Genomic DNA, 21,933 nt, shown 5'->3' on the forward strand with positions numbered 1-21,933 from the left:
ATAATTATAGATGTTGTCCTGCCTGTAGGCCATAGATTAAGAAGGGCCCCGGACCCGCGTGCTAGTCCACTGCAGGCTAATAGAGAAGGACAACCGTGAATAGGCCGCTTTAAGCTTGGATGTGCGAGAAAGAAAATTGCCTTTAGCCTCGTAGTGATGCGACTTGAAACTGGGATAATACGTTTGTTTTTTTATTAGACTTGAAATTTGAGATTACAATTTACAATACCGAAAGAAAACATTTCTCCTCAGCGATGGTCGTTCCGAAATGCTTGTAGTTTGTAGCTTTAGTGTATCATTTAATTTAAAATATGACATGAAAAAGTACCTGTGAAGGCCTAATTTCTGAATAAGTTAAGCTATAATAGTTTAAAAAAATCTACAGTACATGCTAGACCGCTACAACTGACGGCAATAAACTTCAAGGTGCATTGTTTAGTTTTATTATACTTATGCAATATAAGCAGTGTGTTATAAACAATTTAGAAAACGAAATTGAAATATTTTTACGATATTACGAGCTTGACATTGTCATCAGTAGTCATATTCACATCACTAATCTGACGAATGATCGAATGAATGAATGAATAGCGATGGCGGATGAATGTTTCGTGATTGTATTTTACGATAATTTCACAAAAAATAATATTTATCACGACATAGTTTGCATTTCACTGTTCTGATAGTGTCTAATTATTTACTATTATAATGAGTGACTAATATCAGTACCCGTACAGTACTAACATCATCAACATTCCATAGTACAGTGTTTATAGGAATATTTTGGTATTTCCGTGAAAACATAGAATACTATCATGTCTGTAAGCGAAAAAGTATCGCTTTCGGATGCTTTGACAAACGTAGATGTGTTGGATGAGCTTACATTACCCGGTGAGTGCCTTATATTTACAAATTCACAAATCAGTCGGAAGGGCGAGGTACTTGCCGCCGTCTACCTCACATTCGCGTATTTCCGTTTTTAATTCTAGACTATAATGCTGCGAAGCCGGCTGCGTAAAATATTAACCTTACAATTTTTAAGTTTTGGATGTCATTTTACAACCGGCCGCCTGCATGAGGTCAATCTTCCGTGGGAATGTTACTATTGCCTATTAGCTGCCAATTTTATATGCCCCTTACTTTCCACGAGACCTTGACAAATACATTAAATTAACAAATAGTTGCAAAAGTTACCCTCTGCAAAGACAATTTATTTTTTTTACTATAGTTCCTGGGATAAATAATAGTCCTTCTCCACAGTCCTAACTATGCTATATTTTTGGTAATAAAACCACATATTTAAACAAATATAAGCAGAGTATATTTCAGCAACAAGACAACATGTATATTATTTTAAAGAGACATCAATTTTCTTATTCTCATTGACAATAGTCGTGCAGAATTACAAACAAGGTTTATACAGTAGAATACAAAATAAAACCTACAACACTATGTGTATGCAAAATTTAAAAAATATTCCTTTGAGTAGATAAAGATTCTGGAAGTGATGTTGGCGCAATGGAGTCCAGTGAAGGAAAACATTGTGAGGAAACCTGCAGTCTAGTTGATAATTTATCATGTAGTGTGTAGCGGTGGTGGTGTAATGGTTAAGGTCCCAGGTTCAATCATACTCCTGCCTCATGAGTTTGTATACCAATCTGACTCATGTATAGTAGTTTTCATTGTCCACCACTTGCTTCTGGTGAAGGAAAACATCGTGAGGAAACCTGCACACTTGTTGATTCTTATTAACTTGTGTGTGAAATGGAGAGAGGCAATGGCAAACCACTCCAATAATAATGCCAAGAAAGTTGTGTGTGTTTTTCATTCCCCATAATGACCATGACCCTCATGTCATGAGGAATATGACTTTGAAGAAGTGTAAATAAAGAAGTTTATGGCAAACAACTCCATTATTAATGCAAAGAAAGTTTTGTGTGTGTTTTATTCCACTTAATGACCACAACCCAGATAAAGTTGAAAAATTAACTTGACCAGAAAGTGTCAATACTTAGTAAACAAATGAAATTAAGTTTACATCTATAATATTACTTACTAATAGAAACCATAATAAACTATATACCCAAAGCTTTTTCTTATTTATTTTATTTTATTTATAGCATAACACTATTCTTGAATCACTATCTATTAAAATCTGTTGCATTTAGTTTTAAATATTTAGGCATACATAGAAATTCAAAATTCTTTATTCATTTTAGGATGATATACATACATCACACACAATACATATACATCACAAAATTACTTAAATTAAGTCTACTGCCGACTTCCAAAGTGCAGGTGAAGAAGAAGCGGCGCAACAAACTTCACCGCAGCCTTTTCTCCAAGGACGTCAATTAACAAATATAGGTCTTATACATATATTAAAAATAAGGAGGAGGAATTTAAATCATTATTAAAAATGGCAAAATTTATATGAATAAATGAATTAAAAAAAGTTTTATTCCAATAAATTTATTGGAATTTGTCACACAAAAAAAAAAGCTAAATGTACAAAACTACGTAATCATGTCATAAATCAATTACATATTATTATGTTATGAGGATACTGCACCATGCTAGACATAGAGACAGACAGACAGTAGGAAGCAACTTTGTTTATATAGTGATTATAGGTTTAAGATATATTAAGAACTTAATGTTGAATGTGACCAGATGAGCAGCCATGTATCGAAGCAGCCCCCTGTTCCATCCTGTACCAGGCCAACTTCGACACAAACTTCGAGGACCGGAACGGGTTCGTCACTGGCATTGCCAAGTACATTGAAGAAGCTACAGTTCATGCCAACCTGGTGAGTGCTAGTTTTATTTAAACGTCTATGTTTGTATATTAGTCATACATAGTATATACTGAAGTGGTGATGTAATGGTAAAGACACCTGCCTGTGGATCGAGAGGTCTCAGGTTCGTATCCTACTTGTGCCATATGAGTTTGTATATCAGCCTGACTCATATATGTATAGTAATTTTCATAGTCCATCACTTGCTTCCGGTGAAGGAAAAACATGAGGAAACCTGCACACTGTTTAGTTTAGTTCACTAGTGTGTATGCAACTATCTGCCACTAGATGGCGGTAGGTAGTCGTAAAAGTCATGTCAGATGCCTTTAGGCGACTAAGATAAAATATGACACCAGTGTTAGCACTAACACACTTGATATGATGATTGAATATAAGATATTGTCCTATAATGGGAGGACTTATGACTGTAGTCTGGTGATAGTTTCAGAGATTAGGTGTTTAGAGACACAATTTACAATTTAGAGACCCGCCCCGGTATCGCACAGTTGCAATATTGTGCATGTTATACACATTCCTCTTGAATCACTCAGTCTATTAAAAAAAACCCATCAAAATCCGTTGCATATTTTCAAAGGACGACCTCGGTGGAGCAGTGGTAAAGTTCTTGCCACTGAACCGAGAGGTCCCGGGTTCGATCCCCGGTCGGGTCATGATGGGAAATGATCTTTTTCTGATTGGCCCGGGTCTTGGATGTTTATCTATATATGTATATGTTATAAAAATATAGTATCGTTGAGTTATCCCATAACACAAGTCTCGAACTTACTTTGGGGCTAGCTCAATCTGTGTGATTTGCCCTTATATATTTATATTTAAAGAATTATGCATTCATAGAGACAGCGGGAGGCGATTTTGTATTTACACTATGTAGTGTTTCCCCATGGGGCTGGCATAGTCGCACCAAGCAACTAAAGCCTCGACAAAAACGAGTCATTTAAAAGCTATGCAGTGATATGAGTACAGACACATTTTTTTACTGTTCTATGATAAGTATTGACATTGATTCTGATATTCAGAATGAGCTCCTGGAAGAAGGCAATGCCCACGCGGTGATGCTGTACACGTGGCGTTGCTGCAGCCGCGCCATCCCGCAGCCGCGCTCCAACGAACAGCCGGACCGCGTGCACATTTACGAGAGGACTGTCCAGGTCCTGGCGCCGGAGGTGGACAAGCTGCTGCAGTTCATGTACTTCCAGGTATACATGGCTTGACTGGTGTTGAGATAGTATATTGCACAGTTTATTTTTACGTATTTTATTGTAATATTACTAGATGTTGCCCGGGGCTTCGCTCCCGTGGGAATTTTGAGATAAAATATAGCCTATAGCAATCTTGGATAATGTAAGTTTCTAGTGGTGAGAGAATTTTTGATATAGTTTCGGTAGTTTCGGAGATTATCCGAACATACAAACGCTTACCTCTTTATAATATTAGTATAGATGTCATATATATCGTGTCATATCATATATCCTAATCCTAATTAATATTATAAATGCGAAAGTAAGTTTGTTACCTCTTCAAACTCTATCTACTCAACCAATCTTCTTGAAATTTTGAATACATGTAGTATGAAGTGTGGAGAAGGACATAGGGTACCTTTTATCCCGAAAAAATAACGGTTCCCGTGAGCGAAGCCGCGGGCAAAAAGCTAATACCTTGTCCGGTCTGCTATTGCGTAAAAGCAATCTCAGGGCTAAGTGCCGGTTTCCATTTCACTTCTCACTGTCGAGTCGATTCGCAAAGAGACGCAGCGAACCAATCACATTGTGATGTGGTTGTCGTCGCGTCACAGTGACGCCCTGTGATTGGTTAGCTGCGTCTCACAGCGAATCGACCCGATGGCATGATGTAAACAGCAAAGTCGCACTTCGCATGTTCTTATATCAATAAATTTCTCAGCGCAAAGCGATCGAGCGTTTCTGTGGTGAGGTCCGTCGTCTGTGCCACGCTGAGAAGCGACGCGACTTCGTGTCTGAAGCGTACCTGCTCACGCTCGGCAAGTTCGTCAACATGTTCGCCGTGCTCGACGAGCTGAAGAACATGAAGAGCTCCGTGAAGAACGACTACTCAACGTATAGAAGGTTTGTTTGTTTGAAATTACTTTAATAAGAAAATACACTATAAAAAAACAGACATTGAAAAGATAAATCTTCCATGGTGGTCCCACGCCGGCATGCGAAAATCAAAAGCATCTCAGCATCTCCCGTGATACAATTGTGGGCCGTTGAGATTCGTTCTTCGACACAATCTTATTACGATCTGTTCGTTACGGAACTAATAGGTAGTTAAAATAAAATACTTGGAGCTAAGAATTAGATAATTATATTTTTCTTTGTTCTTACAAATTGGTATAACGAAAAACAGAAATCGAATCGAATGACAGGAAAAAAAAACAATAGAAAAAAACTAGATTTGTAGTGCGCGCGCAGGAATAAAATTTAAATTGTCGTGTTCGATAGCCATTGGCTGCCGCGCGAGGGGTCGCGGGCGTAATAGTCCTAATAGTCATCACACCGGACTGCTTCACTGGAGATCCCGGGTTCAATCCCCGGCCAGGTCAATGTGGAAAATGATATTTTGCAGATTGACCCTTGGTCTTTGATATGCAAACAGATGCAGATTGACCCTTGGTTTATGATATGTTACGCACGATTTAAGGACTACAGAAAGGGATGCAGGTATTTAAAATATATATATATATATATAATATATTTTCAGAGCGGCTCAGTTCCTAAAAGTGATGTCGGACAGCCAGAGTCTGCAAGAGTCCCAGAACCTCTCCATGTTCCTCGCCACCCAGAACAAGATCCGAGACACTGTCAAGGATGCTCTGGAGAAGATTAATGGTGAGTACAACATCCACCATATTGACTGGTCTGATTCTAGGGCGGGGGACAACACGCCTCACGTTGATTATTCATAATGGACACATAGCCGTAAAAAGTGATAAGAAACAATAGCATTCTTGAGGGGTTTTTTACACTACTGATCAAGAAAACTGGCGTACTACGACGCACCTGATGGTAAGTGGTCACCGCAGCCTATGGACGGCTGTAACAACGTAGGGTGTTGCAAGCGCGATGATAATGAGATATGACCAAATCATCAAAATTTAATGGTAATATGAGGTTTAATTTTAAGCAATAGCAACATTGACGAGACTTAGGGCCCGTCTATTAAACTCGTGATATTTTCTTATCATTTATGAGAAGTGCATCATTTAACATAATGTTTAACCTTTAACATTTGCATGCCAACTGTTGGTGCATCACGCTTGTTCTGTTGAATCGAGACTTATTGTCCATAACATGTATTCTATCGTGTTTGCCTGCAAATAATTCATTCTTTCATTCACTCACACACTCACTCATTCATTCATTCACATACTCTTTCCTTCATTCATTCAATATATAATTTGTTTGCAGGCTATGAGGAGTTGCTTGCAGATGTAGTGAACATTTGCGTTCATATGTACGAGACGAGAATGTATCTCACTCCGTCAGAGAAACACATGCTGGTCAAGGTGAGATGTTTTATTTTAACTCATCTGAACTTGAGACGACATTTGCTGCGCCTCGGGGCTTTGCTTCCTTGGGAATTTCGGGATGAAAGTTACCATATTTGTTATTCCAAGTTATTTTCTAACCGTGTACCAAGTTTCATAACAATCGGTCCAGTAGATAATGCGTGAAGAGGTAACAAACTTACTTTCGCATTTATAATATTAGTTGGGATTTATTAAGGTATACACAACAGGATACAATCAATTAAAATGGATACTAGCGGCCCTTCCCGGCTTCGCTCGAGTAAAAGTTTCCTCGGAAACCACACTATCTATAGGTGAAAATCCGTGTAGTCGTTTTTGTATTTATCGCGAACAGACAGACGCGGCGGAGGGCCACCACTTGCTTCCGGTGAAGGGAAACATCGTGAGGAAACACTGGTTGACGTCGAGTGTATATTGCGACTACTTGTCACTATGGAGGCAGATCGTCGTAAAAGTCATGTCAGATGCCTTTAGGCGACTTGAATAAAATCTGACACCAGTGTTAGCAATGACATGTGAATTTCACTAGCGTTTTAAACTCCGCCGCGGGCTCTCATTAGTGTTTAATAAATTGTACGATACACAGTAATCAATTCAATTATCCTATTTTATGAATAAGTAAAGTACTGGTACAATGTTCATTTTATAAATGTTTTATTTAAAAAAAATCTTTAAATAAAAAAAAATGTCGGACACGAATGAAACGCTACACGCCGCGTTCAAACGCTTGTGAAATTCACCCTGACACACTTGACTTGGAAAGGAAGAATCGAAAAAACAATACGATCACCATGGAAAATTCAAATTAAATTTATATGATAATAATAATAGAACAATTGTTGGTTTGATAAATAATCTCCTGTTTTGTTAGGTGATGGGTTTCGGCCTGTTTCTGATGGATTCCGACGCTTGCAACATCAACCGGTTGGACCAGAAAAAGAAGATTCGCCTCGATCGCATCGATAGGATCTTCAAGGTAAGATATACCATTTATATTCACATTGACGACCTCGGTGGCGCTGTGGTAAAGTTCTTGCCCCTGAACCGAGAGGTCATGGGTTCGATCCCCGGTCGGGTCATGATGGAAAATGATCTTTTTCTGATTGGCCCGGGTCTTGGATGTTTATCTATATATGTATTTGTTATAAAATATAGTATCGTTGAGTTAGTATCCCGTAACACAAGTCTCGAACTTACTTTGGGGCTAGCTCAATCTGTGTGATTTGTCCTAATATATTTATTTATCTCCTTCATGGATGGCACTACGACGACCAACCGTGGCAAACGACTACATTTATAGTGCCAAAAAAAAAAAGTCGTTGTGTGTGTTTTATTCCACGTAATGACCACGACCCTCAGTCATGAGGAATAAGACTGAAGGACTATTGCTAATGTAATTATATTCTTTTGTAATTATTTATCTGAATTTCAGATACAATTGTATAATTATTATTGAATAAATGCATTGAATTGAACGCCATTGGGAAATACAGATAAAAGATGATTTGTATGACACGCTTCCAGAATCTGGAAGTAGTGCCTCTGTTCGGTGACATGCAGATCGCTCCATTCAACTACATCAAGAGGTCGAAACATTATGATCCTAGCAAGTGAGTGGATTTTCAATTTATACCAATGCTATTGTTACCTGCAGCTGCCTAGATTATGTTTCCCTTAATCGCCTCTTCCGACATCCACGAGAGGATATGGTAGTGGGCGTATTCTAGGGCGGGACCACAATCAATTTGGTCACTTATAAACTTAATTAGGTCACTTATAAATCGAGTTTACTCACTTATAAATCGAATTTGGTCACTTATAAATCAAGTTCGGTCACTGAATTGAATTGTGTTACTAATGAAAACCATACTTACTTATTTATTTTAGGTATGGAAAAAATCTAAAACTAATTCATTTAACGCGCGGGAATATAAAAATCTCTTCACGTTCATTACAGTCAACTAATAAGATTTGAATAAAGCTTTCAACCACTTAATGTTATTTAACAAAGATGGCCGATGTCCTCGAGCGCTAACCCCCCCTCCCCGCAAGCGGACCTGATGGTCCACCTGCCGCAGATCAGGGAGCAGCATCAGAACTACATCTCCGAGTTGGCGCGGTACAGCAACGAGGTAACTTTCAACTTTACTATGAGTGAAAACAATTATGAGACGAAATCCATATTAATATTATAAGTGCGAAAGTCTGTCTGTCTTTTCCGCTTTCACGGCTTAACCGCGGGACCGATTTTGATGAAATTTGATATGCATGTAGTTAAAGGACGGTTACGAAATACAGTTTTTTTTTATCTACCTCCAAATTACTATAATAGTAAAGTATAATGGTCGAATGAGCATGGTTTTATTTTTTAGCATGAAGCTTTTTGTGGTGTAATGGTTTAGACGCTCGCCTGTGGATAGAAAGGTCTGAGGTTCGTACCCTACTTGTGCCATATGAGTTTGTATACCAATCTGACTCGTATATAGTAGTTTTCATAGACCACCACTTGCTTCCGGTGAAGGAAAACATCGTGACGAAATCTGCACACTGGTGGACGGTTTAGTTCACAAGTGTGACTACCTGCCACTAGATGGCGGTAAGTAGCCGTACAAATAATGTCAGATGCCTTTAGGCGACTTTAATATAATCTGACGCCAGTGTTAGCTATATGATGATGATACACACTCGATATGATGATGATGATTTTATTTTTGTTATTATATTAGTATTTTTAATATCGAATAGTATATTAAAATTGTCAATTAACCAATTTCACACAAAATGTTCGTGTCTCCAGGTGACTACAACGTTCAAAGAAGCTGGCTCAGACGCCGAGAACAAGGCGGTCACTGAACTCTGTCTGCGGGGCTTACAGCTCCTGTCCTCCTGGTGTTCTGTCTTGACCGAATTGTGTTCGTGGAAGTTGCTACACCCTACGGACCACGCCAGCAATCCAAGATGTCCGCCGGACGCTGAAGAGTATGAGAGGGTGAGTGAGAAACATTAAAATATTTCGGCCATTTTGGGTCGGATTCTAAAAATATACTCGGTAATAAATTCTTCATTTCTTTTGCTATCGATTGTGTATTGATTTATAAAAAAAATATGGCTCCAGGCCGTGATGCAAATGGATTAAGAATGAGTGGAATTTGCCTTGGAGAATCTTGGATCTGTGTACTAGTGTTTCGCGTTGATTGTATTATGTTTATGGATGTTTCTACTTCCTACTGATCATGCTATTAATCCAAGATGTCCGCCGGACGCTGATGAGTAAGAGAAGTTGGGCGAGGAACATCAAAATATTTCGGCCATTTTGGGTCGGATTCTAAAAATATACTCGGTAAAAAATTCTTCATTTCTTTTGCTATCGATTGTGTGTTGATTTATAAAAAAGTAATGGCGCTAGATCGTGATGCAAATGGATTAAGAATTAGTGTAAATTTATCTTGGAGCGAAATCAAGTGTCAACACCTATAACGAAGAAAACAAGGGAACACGAAGGACCTACAATGTGATGCGTCGCAACGGAGCACGACTGAGCAATGGGGCATGGCTCTTAGGCATATTTTTCTAGCAGTTTATTTGTCAGATTACAATATTTTGCGTTTAGAAAGCGTTTGTGAGGATGTATGTATGTTTGTTACTCATTCACGTAAAATCTACTGGACGGATTGTTATGAAATTTGGCACACGGCTAGACCTGGAATGACACATAGGCTACCTTTTATCCCGAAATTCCCACGGGAGCGAAGCCCCGGGGCGAAGCTAGTATATTATAAATGCAGATTGGCAAAACATATAATTCATTTTTTTTAAATACGAGTTACTATGCCAATGTGATGGACTCTGTTGTAATTACGTATTATAAAATGTATTTTATTGTTTTATTTTTATTAAAGTCGTAGGCAGGTGTCGTTGTTGTATAAAGCACTATGTATCTCACTATTCACAACTCGTGTGTTTGTGGCCCTCGACTAACGTCTCGGCTCTCGACATACACCCTCGTTACAATCTGTGACTTTCGTTTCACGGTGTACAGTGTACTATTTCAGGCGACCCGCTACAACTATACGTCAGAAGAGAAATTCGCCATGATAGAAGTGATCGCAATGATCAAAGGATTACAAGTCCTAATGGCCAGGATGGAGACAGTCTTCGCTGATGCTGCAAGGAGGTCTATTTACGCTGAGCTGCAAGACTTTGTGCAGCTGATACTGAGGGAGCCATTGAGGAAAGCTATTAAGAATAAGAAGGACTTGATAAGGAGGTAAGAGAAGGAGTTAAATTAAAAAAGAAATAGGATATTGTTTGATGAGGTTATTACTGAATCAATACGAATAATTGACTAACGACTGAACAAGTTTTGAAATCTATTTTTCACCCTAGAGAGAAAAGCAATTACGGCTCCTCACTGTCGTCAATTTGTCAAACTTTGGCGGATTCGATATACATTGCTTGTGTTTCATTGCGGTAAATAAAAGCGCTCATATTGACTACGCAATGTTTACACATTCGCGGCGGCGTGTGTCCGAGTTCGGCGACAGTGTGGAGCTGGCATTTAATGTTTCAATATCTCAATAACGTTTTTGCTGTAACGTAATGACTCAAACTGCATTACCCAATACTCGAATCAAACATTACTTTTCTAGTATGAGAAATGAAAAATAAGGATAGCTAGCTTTTGCCTGCGGCTTCGCACGCGTGATATTCCCACGGGAACATTTTATTCTCCGGGGTGAAAGGTCCCCTATGTCCTTCTCCATACTTCAAACTACATGTATGTAAAATTTCAAGAAGATTGCTTGAGTAGAATAGAGCGTGAAGAGGTAACAAACATACTTTCGCGTGTATAATATTAGTAAGGATATTTTCCACAGTATAATAGTGTCAGTACGCGAGACATGCGGCGACTGGGCACGCGGCTGTGAGCCGCAGCAGGACCCGGCACTGCGGGGCAAGAAGGACGGCGAAGCTAGCTTCACCATCAAAGTGCCCAGGAGGAATGTCGGTGAGTCAGACAGACGGTACACATGTAAAAACAATAAATGATACAACTAAAGTTTCCTCTTGTATCACACGGTCTATTGTTGAAAACCGCATGAAAATTTTAGAATTTATCGCGGACAGACAGACAGACGCGTCAGTGGACTTTGTTTTAGCTAACAAACAAACAAACAAGCTTACTTTCGCTTTTATAATATTAGTGAGGATTGGACTTTGACAGGCATTGTTTATATCATAATTTGTCGTGAAATTTAACAAATGATTTTGACTATTAATTCACTCACACACCTATCACACACACATTTTTCTATACAATCATGTCACTACTTAATGTTTTCTCTGTTTCCAAGGCCCGTCATCAACACAGCTGTACATGGTCCGCACTCAGCTGGAAGCGCTGATATCGGACAAGTCCGGCGGGCGGCGGACGCTGCGCAAGGACCTCGACGCCAACACCCTCGCCATGATCGAGAACTTCCACCGGCTCAGCTTCTACTGGCCGTGTGTGCTCAACTTGTCAGGTCAGTGTTATATGAGTGCTCAAGTTGTCATGTCTGCGCTTAACTTGTCAGATTAGTGGTCAACTTGTCAGATCGGTGCTTATTTAACTGACTTATTTTCCTTATAGCTCTGTTTCTTGCCGCACTATCATCAACATCCCAACACTATTATGAAGGAGTGTATCCTTCTATAAATATATTAATTATATACTAAACAATGGGAATTAAACGCGCACATACCTTGTTTTATTTCCCAGACGTTTCAAACGTCAAACGAAACACTCCGGGAAGTGAAAAAGGTGTGCGCGCGTTTAAACACCAGTTGTTTATTACAAACGCGAAAGTTTCAAAGTGGAATTATGTCGATGTTTCAGATTCCCTCCAGAAGTGTTGCGATCTGTCCCAGCTCTGGTACCGTGAGTTCTATCTCGAAATGACTATGGGCAGAAAAGTCAACGTAAGTGCGGTTGCATGTTTAAATTTTTAACCCCCGACGCAAAAAGAGGGGTGTTATAAGTTTGGCCGCTAAGTGTGTCGGTCTGTTTGTGTACATTGGTCATCAACGGGTGAACCGATTTGGATGCGTTTTTTTTTAAATTGATTATATTGATTATTGATATGATGAAATAGTTTAAATTTTATGTGGTGGTTCTTAGATATGTTTGATTGAATCGTTCAGCCGTTCAAGAGTTGTACCGAAATGAATATTGAAAGTCGGGGGTTTTTTAATTTGTCTAACAAATAAACTTGTTGCGAGCTTTTATTTAGTTTCACATGTTTGTCTGTATGTAATAAAATTTTGCGAGTTAAATTTCACCCACTTCCGCTTGTCCTACAGAGTTGAAGTTTTCCCACGTAGCTTCGGTTTCCATGAACATGCATTATTATGATAAGCACGACCCGATGATACACCCAGGATCTGCCCCCAACTAGGGAACACGACAACGTTATACATCACGGATGTGATTTATTTTGTCGCGTGTTGAATAATCAAACAAGATCTCATAAAAATATGTCAAACATTTTTTTTTGTTAAAAACTTTTTAATAAACAAAAAGTGTTCTTATTCAGAAATGCACAGTTCGCCACCAACATAACGAAGAATGCAATGACCTGATCACGATGGAGAAGCGAATACAGTTTCCAATCGAGATGTCCATGCCTTGGATCCTGACTGAGCACATCTTGAGGAGCAAGGAGCCTTCAATGATGGAGTGAGTACATACAGTTTCCGACCTTATCGCTATGGCAATAGGTATCATTTTAGGAATGTCATAAATACCCAGGCCAACATAACAGAGAGTGCAATGACCTCTGCACCGTGCCGTGGATCTTAATCGAATGTATCTTGAAGAGCAGAGAGAGACTTCTGTGATGGAGAGAGTACATACAGTTTCCGACCTTATTGCTTCGGCAATAGGTATCATTTTAGGAATGTCGTAGATTCTCATATTTTTTACGACCTCCGTGGCTTAATCAAGCCGGACTGCTACACTGGAGGTCCCAGGTTCAATCCCCGGTCAGGTCAACATGGAAAATGTTATATGTATATGTTATAGAATACTATCTGTTGTACCCGCGGTTTCGCACGCGTAAATTTTCCACAGGAATAACACAAGTCTCGAACATACTTTGGGGCTAACTCAATCTGTGTAAAATAAATTTGTCCGTAAGTATATATTTATTATATTTATATTTTCAGATACGTCCTCTACCCCTTGGATTTATACAATGACAGCGCACAATACGCCCTGACAGTCTTCCGCAAACAATTCCTGTACGACGAGGTCGAGGCTGAGGTCAACTTGTGTTTCGACCAGTTCGTCTACAAGTTGTCCGAACAGGTCTACGCACATTATAAGCAATTGGCTGCCAGGTAATAGAATATTATATACTTATTTATTTCAATAAATAATATATACTTGTATATGGATTTAGAAAAGTAGATAGACAAATACTACAAATCTATACTATTATTATAAAGAGGCAAGCGTTTGTGAGTTTGTATGTTTGAGGCGGGTAATCTCCGAAACTATCGAACCGATATCAAAAATTCTTCCACCATTGGAAAGATACATTATCCAAGATTGCTATAGGCTATATATTTCATCTTAAAATTCCCACGGGAGCGAAGCCCCGGGCAACATCTAGTTAAAAAATAAAATTGTTTAGGTAATACAAACATTTCTCATACTATACTATACGATGTTAAAAATTCAGATATTTTGAAATTACAGACAGACACTTCAATTCATTTGTGTGAAATTATTCGTTTTGCTGGATTAATCGTTTTAGTCCTACTTGTTATCCTTGTTTATGGAATTTTAGTAGAATTCTTATTCATAGTCGTACTCCTCATGGCTGAGGATCGTGGTCATTACGTGGAATTAAACACACAAAAACTTTCTTGGCATTAGTAATGGAGTGGTTTTCCATTGCCTTCTCCATTTCACACACAAGTTAATAATCAACCAGTGTGCAGGTTTCCTCACGATGTTTTCCTTCACCGGAAGAAAGTGGTGGCCGATGAAAACTACTATACATGAGTCAGATTGGTATACAAACTCATGTGGAACGAGTAGGATTCGAACTTGGGACCTTTCGATCCACAGGCGGGATCTTAACCATTACACCACTACCACTTTTAGTAGAATAGTAACTGCTTTTTGATCTCCCGCGGATGCTTGCTCATGCTTCGTCAAAAACTTTATTTATCTAAGCCCTTAATCCTTCTACTAGTTGGTTTTCGCTTGTTTGGGAAGATACTGGGGTATCAATTGTATTTTATACTATATGTTGCCCGAGGCTTCACTCCCGTGGGCAATCTTGGATAATGTACCTTTTTAATAAAGAAAGAATTTTTGAAACCGGTTCGGTAGTTTCGGAGATTATCCGCCTCAAACATACAAACTCACAAACGCTTACCTCTTTATAATAATAGTATAGATGTATTATCATTGTAGGCATAAAGCACTATGTATCACTCGAAAAAAAGTACGATTCACAACTCGCGTTCACAGCTCTCCACATACACCCTCGTTAGAATCATGTGAGTTTCGTTTCTCGGTAACAATATAGTATTAACATATGTGGAACAACGGCGATAAAGACCTAACTGCTAGCCGCCATAAAAGGTCCCTTTTGATTTGAAAGACCACAAATTTAGTTTAGGTTAATAACTCTGGACTACGAAGCCACCGAAAATTTGATAAAGTTTTGATTTTTGATGTTGTAAACTTTTTATTTTTTAAAATGTTTATTTGTTTTTTTTTTGTTCTCCTTTGTGTAAAATAAAGTAAACATTTTATTTTATTCATTTATTTACATACATACAATAAATATTGTTATAAATAAAATTAAATAAATAAAATTAAAATGTTGTATACAAATGATAACTGACGTACGGACGTAAGATTGAATATATTAATAGTATTATTAGTCATATCATTGTAGTATGATCACTGTGCCACAATAAATGTTTATTACAGGTACGGTGCTCTAGGTTTCCGAGATACAGGGTTTCCCTAATTATGGGAGTTGATGTTTAAATGTACTTCTTTTTGTGAAATAAACGCATTTTATATTATTTAAACAGTGTAATATTTCATGCGTCAACTCGTGAACGGGTGCTGCCGGGGGGAACAGGTCATCTCGATCTTTTATTAAAAGTTGGTTAATTATATTTATATATATATATTTTCCTTTCATCAGTACTCGATCACAAACATAATATGTTTCAGTATATCTTTTGACCGTGTACTTACATTGTTATATTATTGATACAAAATTATACATAAATTTATATTGAAAAAATGGTAAGCCCTTCTGGCATGATAGGGACCGACACTGTTCTAATGAGTTTCTTTCGGCATTTTCTCGGCAGCGGTCGTTGCGAAATTCTAGTAGTTTTGTAGCTTTGGTAAATATAATATAATTTAGTGGAGAGTGAGATTGTCGTGTGGTTGGTTGCAGCATGTTGCTGGACTAATTTAGTGGAGAGTGAGATTGTCGTGTGGTTGGTTGCAGCATGTTTCTGGACTAATTTAGTGGAGAGTGAGATTGTCGTGTGGTTGGTTGCAGCATGTTGCTGGACTAATTTAGTGGAGAGTGAGATTGTCGTGTGGTTGGTTGCAGCATGTTGCTGGACTAATTTAGTGGAGAGTGAGATTGTCGTGTGGTTGGTTGCAGCATGTTGCTGGACTAATTTAGTGGAGAGTGAGATTGTCGTGTGGTTGGTTGCAGCATGTTGCTGGACTAATTTAGTGGAGAGTGAGATTGTCGTGTGGTTGGTTGCAGCATGTTGCTGGACTAATTTAGTGGAGAGTGAGATTGTCGTGTGGTTGGTTGCAGCATGTTGCTGGACTAATTTAGTGGAGAGTGAGATTGTCGTGTGGTTGGTTGCAGCATGTTGCTGGACTAATTTAGTGGAGAGTGAGATTGTCGTGTGGTTGGTTGCAGCATGTTGCTGGACTAATTTAGTGGAGAGTGAGATTGTCGTGTGGTTGGTTGCAGCATGTTGCTGGACTAATTTAGTGGAGAGTGAGATGTCGTGTGGTTGGTTGGTTGCAGCATGTTGCTGGACTAATTTAGTGGAGAGTGAGATGTCGTGTGGTTGGTTGGTTGCAGCATGTTGCTGGACTAATTTAGTGGAGAGTGAGATGTCGTGTGGTTGGTTGGTTGCAGCATGTTGCTGGACTAATTTAGTGGAGAGTGAGATGTCGTGTGGTTGGTTGCAGCATGTTGCTGGACTAATTTAGTGGAGAGTGAGATGTCGTGTGGTTGGTTGGTTGCAGCATGTTGCTGGACTAATTTAGTGGAGAGTGAGATGTCGTGTGGTTGGTTGGTTGCAGCATGTTGCTGGACTAATTTAGTGGAGAGTGAGATGTCGTGTGGTTGGTTGGTTGCAGCATGTTGCTGGACAAGCGCTACCGCGCGGAGTGCAGCGCGCGCGGCGCGGGCGCGACGCCGCCGACGGGACGCTACGCCTCGCTGCTGCGCCAGCGCCACGTGGCGTTGCTGGGCCGCCACGTCGACCTCTGTGCGCTGGTCTGTGTTCTGTGTTCTGTGCTTCTCGTAAACTCATTATATATATATATTATAGCATGCTTGCTGTTATTGTCTATTAGCTTTTCCATGTTATTTCTCCGGGATTAAAGTTACCCTATGTCCTTATCCATTATGATAAACTACATGTATGCAAAATTTCATGAAGATTGGTTCAGAAGATAGAGCGTGAAGAGGTAACGAACAAACATTTACATTTATTTTTGCATTTATAATATTATTTAAGTTTAGAATAATATTAGTTAAGAAATCTCTAGTTCTCAACCACGAAACCTATACCAGGATGAAACCTATACCAGATTTTAAGCAGTTGTTTTTGAGATTATTCATTACAAAATAAAAACACGAATCTTTTCTCTTTAACATATTAATATGGATAAATAATGTACATGTATTAAACGCGCACGTTTATTTTTTATATAATATTAGCTGCGCCCCGGGGCTTCGCTCCCGTGGGAATTTCGAGATAAAATTTATCCTATGTGTTATTCCAGGTTACACTCTACTCATGTACCAAATTTCATAACAATCGGTCCAGTAGATCTTGCGTGAAAGTGTAACAAACATACGTATATCCCCACAAACTTGATAATATTAATAGTATTGTCGTTTAGGTGGCACAGCGCATCAACGCTGACATGCATCGAGCGCTGGACGCGGCCGTCGCTAAATTTGAAGCTGGCGACATCACGGGAGTCGTGGTGAGTTATATGTTTGAAATAGCTGCGCCCCGGGCTTCGCTCCCGTGGGAATTTCGGGATAAAAAGTACCCTGTGTTATTCCAGGTCATTTTCTACCCGTGTATTAAATTTCAGTAATATCGCGTGAAGAGGTAACAAACAAACCTACTTTCGCATTGGGATACTAGGTTTTACCCGCTGCTTCGCCCGCGTGAACATTTATTTTTTCGGGATGAAAGCTACCGTATGTCCGTACTAAGCTACATGTGTGCAAAATTTCAAAAAGATTGATTGAGTAGATTAGCGTGAAAGGGTAACAAACAAACATACAAACGCATTTATAATATTATAAGCTTTTTCTCGCGGCTTCGCCCGCGTTAATTTCACGCGGGAATAGTTATTTATCAGAGATGAATAGTACCCTATGTTCTTCTCCATACTTCAAACTACATGTGTGCAAAATTTCAAGAATATTTATCCTAAACTGAACTAAACTGTCCACCGGTGTGCAGGTTTCCTGACGAACTTTTCCATCACCGGAAGCAAGTGGTGGTCTATTAAAACTATATGAGTCAGACTCTAGTGTTTATGCGTCTAAATGCCGGTAGGTAATCGTGAGAGTCATGTCAGATGCCTTTACGCGACTGGAATAAAATCTGACACCAGTGTTAGCAATAACACACTCGATAATGACGATGATGACCTGCGCTTTGGAAGTCAACAGCAGACTTCGTTTTATGTAAATTTTTGACGTCAATAAATGATGTATTCATTCAGAGTTGAATAAAGAATTTTAATGACGACCTCGGTGGCGCAGTGGTAATGTGCTTGCCTCTGAACCGAGGTGTCCCGGGTTCGATCCCCGGTCGGGTCATGATGGAAAATGATCTTTTTCTGATTGGCCCGGGTCTTGGATGTTTATCTATGTATGTATTTGTTATAAAATATAGTATCGTTGGGTTAGTATCCCATAACACAAGTCTCGAACTTACTTTGGGGCTAGCTCAATCTGTGTGACATGTCCTAATATATTTATATTATTCCCTCTAAGGAACTCGAGGGCCTGATAGCGGTGAATCGCCTCTGCCACAAACTTCTCAGCCGCTTCCTCACATTGGACGAGTTCGACGCAATACTGCGCGAGTCGGACCACGGTGTGCTGGCACCGTACGGCAGAGTGGCGCTGCACGTGTTCTGGGAGTTGAACTACGACTTCCTGCCCAACTACTGCTATAACGCTGCCACGGACAGGTATATCGACCTTCACACCCTGGTTACCACCAGTAACTAATATTACGATGCTAGCGCTAGTACTACTACTTTACACGTTTATCAGAATAGACAGACAGACAGACGCGGTAGAGGATCTTGTTTTATAATATGTGAGCAAAACACGAAAAACGACGAGAATTCTATTTTTTTTTTCGAAAAACATTTTTGCGTATCTACATTCTCGCCATCGAAGAATATTGTCAAATAAAATACGACGCTCCCACAGGTTCGTCAAATGCCGCGGCATCCAGTTCGCCGCGGGGGTGCAACGCGAGCGGCCCCAGCAGTCCGGGCACGCTTTGCTATGGGGCTCCAAACAGCTGACTTTGGCTTACACAACGCAATACGCTCAGTATGCTGGTAAGTTGTGCCACGAAAACATCTATATTTAGTTCAAGACGACCTCGGTGGCGCAGTGGTAAAGTGCTTGCCTCTGAACCGAGAGGTCCCGGGTTCGATCCCCGGTCGGGTCATGATGGACAATGATCTTTTTCTGATTGGCCCGGGCCTTGGATGTTTATCTATATATGTATTTATTATAAAATATAGTATCGTAGAATTAGTATCCCGTAACATAAGTCTAGAACTTACTTTGGGGCTAGCTCAATCTGCGTGATTTGTCCTAATATATTTATTATTATAAACTTGTATACGTTGAGTTGAGTTATTCAAATACTTTTGAGCGCCTTCAATAAAAATCTGATATCAGTCTCAGCAATAACACACTCGATAAATAAGAAAGAAATATTAAGAAGTATCGTTGAAAAGTTTGTATGTTTGTTACCAGTTCACGCTCTATCTACTCAACCAATCAACTTGAAATTTTACATGCATATAGTTTGAAGTATGGTGAATTGGAGAAGGACATAGGGTATTAGTTTCGTTTCATCCTGGAAAAATTAACGCGGGCGGAGCCGCGCGTGAAAGCTAGTCGTATATTGATAAAATTTACACTTTCAACACAAATTAGTAAAGATTCTTGTCTTTGTGAGAACGTATCAATGGTCACTTCTTTATATAATTAGTTGTACGTATATAATGCGCAAAGTGAGTTCGAGACTTGTGTTACGGGATACTAACTCAATGATACTATATTCTATAACATATACATATATAGACAAACATCCAAGACCCGGGCCAATGAGAAAAAGATCATTTTCCACGTTAACGACTGTTCGTTTTAAAAACGAAAAAAATTGTTGAAATATGACGGAGATGAATGACGGCGATGGACATGCACCTGTAGGGTTCGTCGGGGCGCAGCACCTGCACGCGCTGGTGCGGATGCTGGGCTACCAGGGCGTGGCGGTGGTGGTGTCGGAGCTGCTGGACGTGGCGCGCGGGCTGCTGCACGGCGCGCTGGCGCAGTTCACGCGCGCGCTGCACGCCGCGCTGCCGCGACACTGCAAGCTGCCCAGATACGACTACGGCTCGCCAGGTTTGTGTGCTAGTGTGCCGCTACAGTCTGCCGGTGTTAGTAAACTTTATTTCGGTTCACAGATGTTTAAACTTCTGTATCGTCTTTTAAATCCAACTATTAAATACTTTTTTTCTTTTGCAAGTAATAATATAATTTTGCCGCGTCTTCTCGCTCTAGGTGGCAGCTGAAAATCAGTGAGTCAGTTCTTGGCAACTTCAAGCTGAGCTGCTACTAGTTTACCCTCGACTACGTCTCGGGCCTTAATGTACACACTCATGTTAGGATATATTACTTTCTTTATCCAGTGTCGTAATTTGTCGAACAGGCGTGCTGGGCTACTACCACGCACAGTTGACAGACATAGTGCAGTACCCTGACGCCAGGACGGAGCTGTTCCACTCGTTCAGGGAGCTCGGCAACATCATACTCTTCTGCATGCTAATCGAACAGGTCTGTGTCATTTTGTGTTCACTAGCGGCCCGACCCGTATTTGCACGGGTAAATACATATTTATACACCCAAACCTTCCTCAGGAATCATTCTGTCTATTGGTGAAAACTGCATGGAAATCCGTGTATTAGTTTTTGAGTTTATCGCGAACAGACAGACAGACGCGGCAGAGGACGTTCGTTTTATGATAATTTTTATTATTTATTTATTTGTCAACGACTGATACAATGTTACAATGATACAAATATATGCTTAAACTTAATGCTAATTGTTCAATCAATTGGAGGTAAATTCATACTCAGATGAGTCCGGATGCACCAAGGTCTAATCGTGACAGCTAAATTTGGGTGTAGCGGGACTTCGGTGTTTAATAGATACAGGGTCACTGGTATCAAACGCAGAACCTCCTAAAGACTACTTGGGCACATCAAAACAAGCTACTTTTATTCTTCGACTTTTCGTGATTCTGAGTTTTTTTATTCATATAAAAAGGAAATAATCTAATTTGCGATTCTCCACATGTTAACTCTATGTAATAGCCGAGCAACACGAGACAGTGCAGTAGCGTTATGTAGCGGAATCGAACATAGAGTTAACATTCATAGAAATTACGTTAAAACAAAAAAAAAAAAAGGAAAATTGTTGTATTTATTACGTTTCGACAAAAGTCGTAGAACAAAAGATGTTAAGTCTCTATGTACCTTATGCGCCTTTGGAAGGTTATGCGTCAGATACCAATAATCCTGTATATATAGGTTCATAATTGAATGTTGTCGTAGGCATTGAGTCAAGAAGAAGTGACGGATCTCCTTCACGCGGCGCCCTTCCAGAACCTTCTACCACGAGCTTTCGCAGCGGGTATGCCATTCGTATATTCTCTCTCTTCTTCTTGTTTTAATCTTATGATTGTTTTGAAGCGAGAAAACGAAGACTTGTGTAAAGTATATATTCGAATTATTTATTTCAAGTTTTTCTTTGCCTGAGCTCTAACATTGAGTGAAAACAATAATAATTAATACTTATAATACAAATATAATTTTATTTTAATAACTGAGCACATAAACGGTGTTCACAGGAGGCAGATAGTCTACAGATTGGTTGCGTTCACAAATCTCTAACATCTTGGATGTGACGTCTCAACATCAGTTTAAAAAGTGAATCTTAAAATTGTGAA

The 21,933-nt window shown here is 39.5% G+C and overlaps 1 protein-coding gene across 1 annotated transcript in view; it reads left to right on the plus strand.

Annotated features, from left to right (window-relative positions):
* The first annotated feature begins 578 nt into the window (after positions 1 to 578).
* Positions 579 to 21,933, plus strand: part of Cyfip (Cytoplasmic FMR1 interacting protein) — a 28,755-nt gene continuing 7,400 nt past the window's right edge. The window contains exons 1-23 of the mRNA XM_053766493.2: positions 579 to 891; positions 2,677 to 2,813; positions 3,839 to 4,018; positions 4,722 to 4,903; positions 5,541 to 5,668; positions 6,248 to 6,345; positions 7,241 to 7,345; positions 7,894 to 7,979; positions 8,381 to 8,501; positions 9,167 to 9,358; positions 10,422 to 10,636; positions 11,247 to 11,377; positions 11,724 to 11,894; positions 12,248 to 12,330; positions 12,945 to 13,087; positions 13,576 to 13,749; positions 16,781 to 16,919; positions 17,552 to 17,638; positions 18,669 to 18,868; positions 19,116 to 19,249; positions 20,136 to 20,327; positions 20,635 to 20,759; positions 21,539 to 21,617. Coding sequence (XP_053622468.1) covers positions 816 to 891; positions 2,677 to 2,813; positions 3,839 to 4,018; positions 4,722 to 4,903; positions 5,541 to 5,668; positions 6,248 to 6,345; positions 7,241 to 7,345; positions 7,894 to 7,979; positions 8,381 to 8,501; positions 9,167 to 9,358; positions 10,422 to 10,636; positions 11,247 to 11,377; positions 11,724 to 11,894; positions 12,248 to 12,330; positions 12,945 to 13,087; positions 13,576 to 13,749; positions 16,781 to 16,919; positions 17,552 to 17,638; positions 18,669 to 18,868; positions 19,116 to 19,249; positions 20,136 to 20,327; positions 20,635 to 20,759; positions 21,539 to 21,617 — 3,178 coding nt within the window. The 5' untranslated portion in view covers positions 579 to 815. The remainder of the gene's footprint in view (positions 892 to 2,676; positions 2,814 to 3,838; positions 4,019 to 4,721; positions 4,904 to 5,540; positions 5,669 to 6,247; positions 6,346 to 7,240; positions 7,346 to 7,893; positions 7,980 to 8,380; positions 8,502 to 9,166; positions 9,359 to 10,421; positions 10,637 to 11,246; positions 11,378 to 11,723; positions 11,895 to 12,247; positions 12,331 to 12,944; positions 13,088 to 13,575; positions 13,750 to 16,780; positions 16,920 to 17,551; positions 17,639 to 18,668; positions 18,869 to 19,115; positions 19,250 to 20,135; positions 20,328 to 20,634; positions 20,760 to 21,538; positions 21,618 to 21,933) is intronic.

Source organism: Plodia interpunctella, chromosome 29 (genome assembly GCF_027563975.2).
Source record: "Plodia interpunctella isolate USDA-ARS_2022_Savannah chromosome 29, ilPloInte3.2, whole genome shotgun sequence".
Taxonomy (NCBI): Eukaryota; Metazoa; Arthropoda; class Insecta; order Lepidoptera; family Pyralidae; genus Plodia; species Plodia interpunctella.